Raw genomic sequence first — 2,500 nt, 5'->3', positions numbered from 1 at the left:
AACGCAGCGTACCGTTAGGTTCCCAATGCCCGCATGATCGCACCGCCGCACAGCTTCTTCACACGCAGATGGAATCGGTTAATTAGACATAGAGACGCGCGCGGAATGATATTACTTTTTTTTTTACGCATAATAAGCGGGATTGTTGATTTGAAGCCTTCGGGAGCGACGTCCGAAGTGTAGGTTTCAGCGCGGAGATGGTTTCAAAAAGATTGTGATGATTGTTTATGGAAAGGGACGTGTGTTTGTTTTGTTTTGATTCTGGGAATTTGGTGTTGATTGAGCGAGTGGCATGCGAAGAGGGAATAACCAGAAGGAGAAATGAATTGGATCGGGGACATGTAATTGTGTTTCCTTCATTTCATCTTATCCTTAGGGTTATTTCATCTTATCCTTTCTTTCCATGCCACGATAGGGGATAGATGTGGGTTTGAAAGGTTCGGTCTCGCAGATACGCAGTAGTTAGTATATTTGATAGGGGGAAGAATTAAATTTCCCACGTGATATATGCCTCTGTGTTGCTTTTTTGGGTTATTAATCTCATTGTAGCAGAGAGCAAGATTGGACTCCGCTGAATATGAGCTTATAATCAGGCCATCCTTTCATGTAATCGTTATTTTTATTTGCAATGTGCGAAGGTTAATGACGGTTTTAATGTTTGTCTCGCGACTAAAATGCCTCTTTGTCCTTTCAGGGTGACATGATACCACGGCAGAGTCAAGAATGGAATGTTACCAAAAAGGCGGAACGTCCCTCGTTACAGCTGTCCGCCTCCAACCTGCCCCCACCGCTGACGCGCACCTCCCAGGCCTCCAGCAGCCCCTCCTCCCGGCTCTTCCTCGCCCACGATCCTTCCCCAGCGGGTCTCGCCCCAGGACGCTGGCTCGCCCCTGTCGTTCCGCAGATCCCGCGCTGGCCCCGCGAGCCATGAGGCTCCCCCCCCGCCTGTCGCCGCAGCGGGGGGCCGCGCGGCTGTCCTTCCACGAGGGCGCGCCCATCAGGCTGTCGTCCCACGAGGGCGGCCCTCGCATGTCCCCCCGGGATACTCGTCGCGCCTCTCGCACGAGTCCCCTCCCCCGCCTTGTCGCCCCACGAGCCGGTAGCTCGCCACCTGCCCGCATGCGCCGGGGACCCTCCATCTCTCTCCCCAAGCGCCGCCTGTCCCCTCACGAAGGGCCGCCTCGCATGTCCCCGCAGGAACAGCCACGCGCACCGGATGTCGCCTCACGACCCCCCCTCACACATGGCGCCTCACGACCCCCCCTCACACATGTCGCCCCCGGACACGCGCACCGGGCGTCCGCCCCCGGAGCACGCGTGTCGCATGTCCTCCCAAGAGCACAGTCAGCGCAGGTCGCCGCAGGAGCACGCGCACCGGGCGTCGCCGCGGGGCTCGGCGTCCTCCCGCATGTCCTCGCGGGAGTCGTCGCCGCGCCCAGTCCCCCCGCGGGACCAAAGTCCGCGCTCGTCCGTCACGAGGCCGGCCCCCCTCCTCCCCCCCCACGACCCCCTGCCGCGCCGGCCGTCCCGCGAGTCGGTGTCGCAGCTGCTGATCCACGAGCCGCGCGCCCCGCATCGCCTCGCGCGAGTGTGTCCCGCGCGTGGCGTCCGCGAGTCCCCGGCCGGCGCGGCGCCCCACGAGCCCCGCTGCGGCCTCGTCCACCTCGTCCAGCCGCTCCTCCGCCGCCCGCCCTCCGTCGGACGGCCTCAGCAACCACCGGGGGGCCCCGCACGCCGGCCCCGATCGCCCCCGGCTCTCGCGGCGGGAGACCGACCTGTCCCTCAACCACGTTCGGCTGCGGAGACGTACATCAACGTGGAGACCCTAGAGGACGGGAGGCCGAGAAGCAGCTCTCGCAGGCGTGGAAGAGGAATCGAAGACGCTCATGGAGGCCACCATACCCAGTACCTGAAGTCAGCGCCGCTCAAGCGCGTCACTCACCAGCTGGAGGAGACGTCCTCCTCAACTTCCTCACAACCATCACGGAGGCTGTCCTCACCTGCGTCCCTCACGTGCCTCTCAGCCTCGCCTTGCTCCTGGCGTTGCCCTTCGCCGTCGTGGTCAAGGCCTTGGGCGCCCTGTGCCAGGCCTCCGGCTGCCGCGGCTGCAAGACGTGTCCCACGAGTATCTAGCGCCCCACGACGCACAGTTCCTCTTGCAAGACATTGATAATCATTCCGTGATCCCAGCGTGCTCATCATTGACGCCTCGATGACCTGAAGCGCATCAAGCAGCTCCTCGCGTCCCGGTGGTCCCAGGCCAAGAACGGCGCCGGCGGACTCAATGTATCCGCGCCCCCACGCAGATGGTGTCCGCAGGTGCCGGGGGGCCCGCCTGGGTGGGACGACCACAACTTCAACCTGCACAACCATGTGTTCTCGGGCCCCTCCATAACCACAGAGGAAGCCCTCCAGAAGTACGTCAGTTCCCTGTTGTCGCAGCCGCTGCCGCCGTCGCGGCCGCTGTGGGAGGTCATCGTCCTGCCGACTACGGGCGGAG

At 62.5% G+C, this 2,500-nt stretch overlaps 1 protein-coding gene across 1 annotated transcript; it reads left to right on the top strand.

Annotated features, from left to right (window-relative positions):
• The first annotated feature begins 927 nt into the window (after positions 1-927).
• LOC119577504 (basic proline-rich protein-like) lies at positions 928-2,133 on the top strand. The gene has a single exon (XM_037925099.1). The coding sequence runs from the start codon at positions 928-930 to the stop codon at positions 2,131-2,133; it is 1,206 nt and encodes a 401-aa protein (XP_037781027.1).
• Positions 2,134-2,500: the final 367 nt, after the last annotated feature.

This window comes from Penaeus monodon, chromosome 10, assembly GCF_015228065.2.
Source record: "Penaeus monodon isolate SGIC_2016 chromosome 10, NSTDA_Pmon_1, whole genome shotgun sequence".
NCBI classification, from domain to species: Eukaryota; Metazoa; Arthropoda; class Malacostraca; order Decapoda; family Penaeidae; genus Penaeus; species Penaeus monodon.
This window is presented reverse-complemented; position numbering and strand designations above follow the sequence as displayed.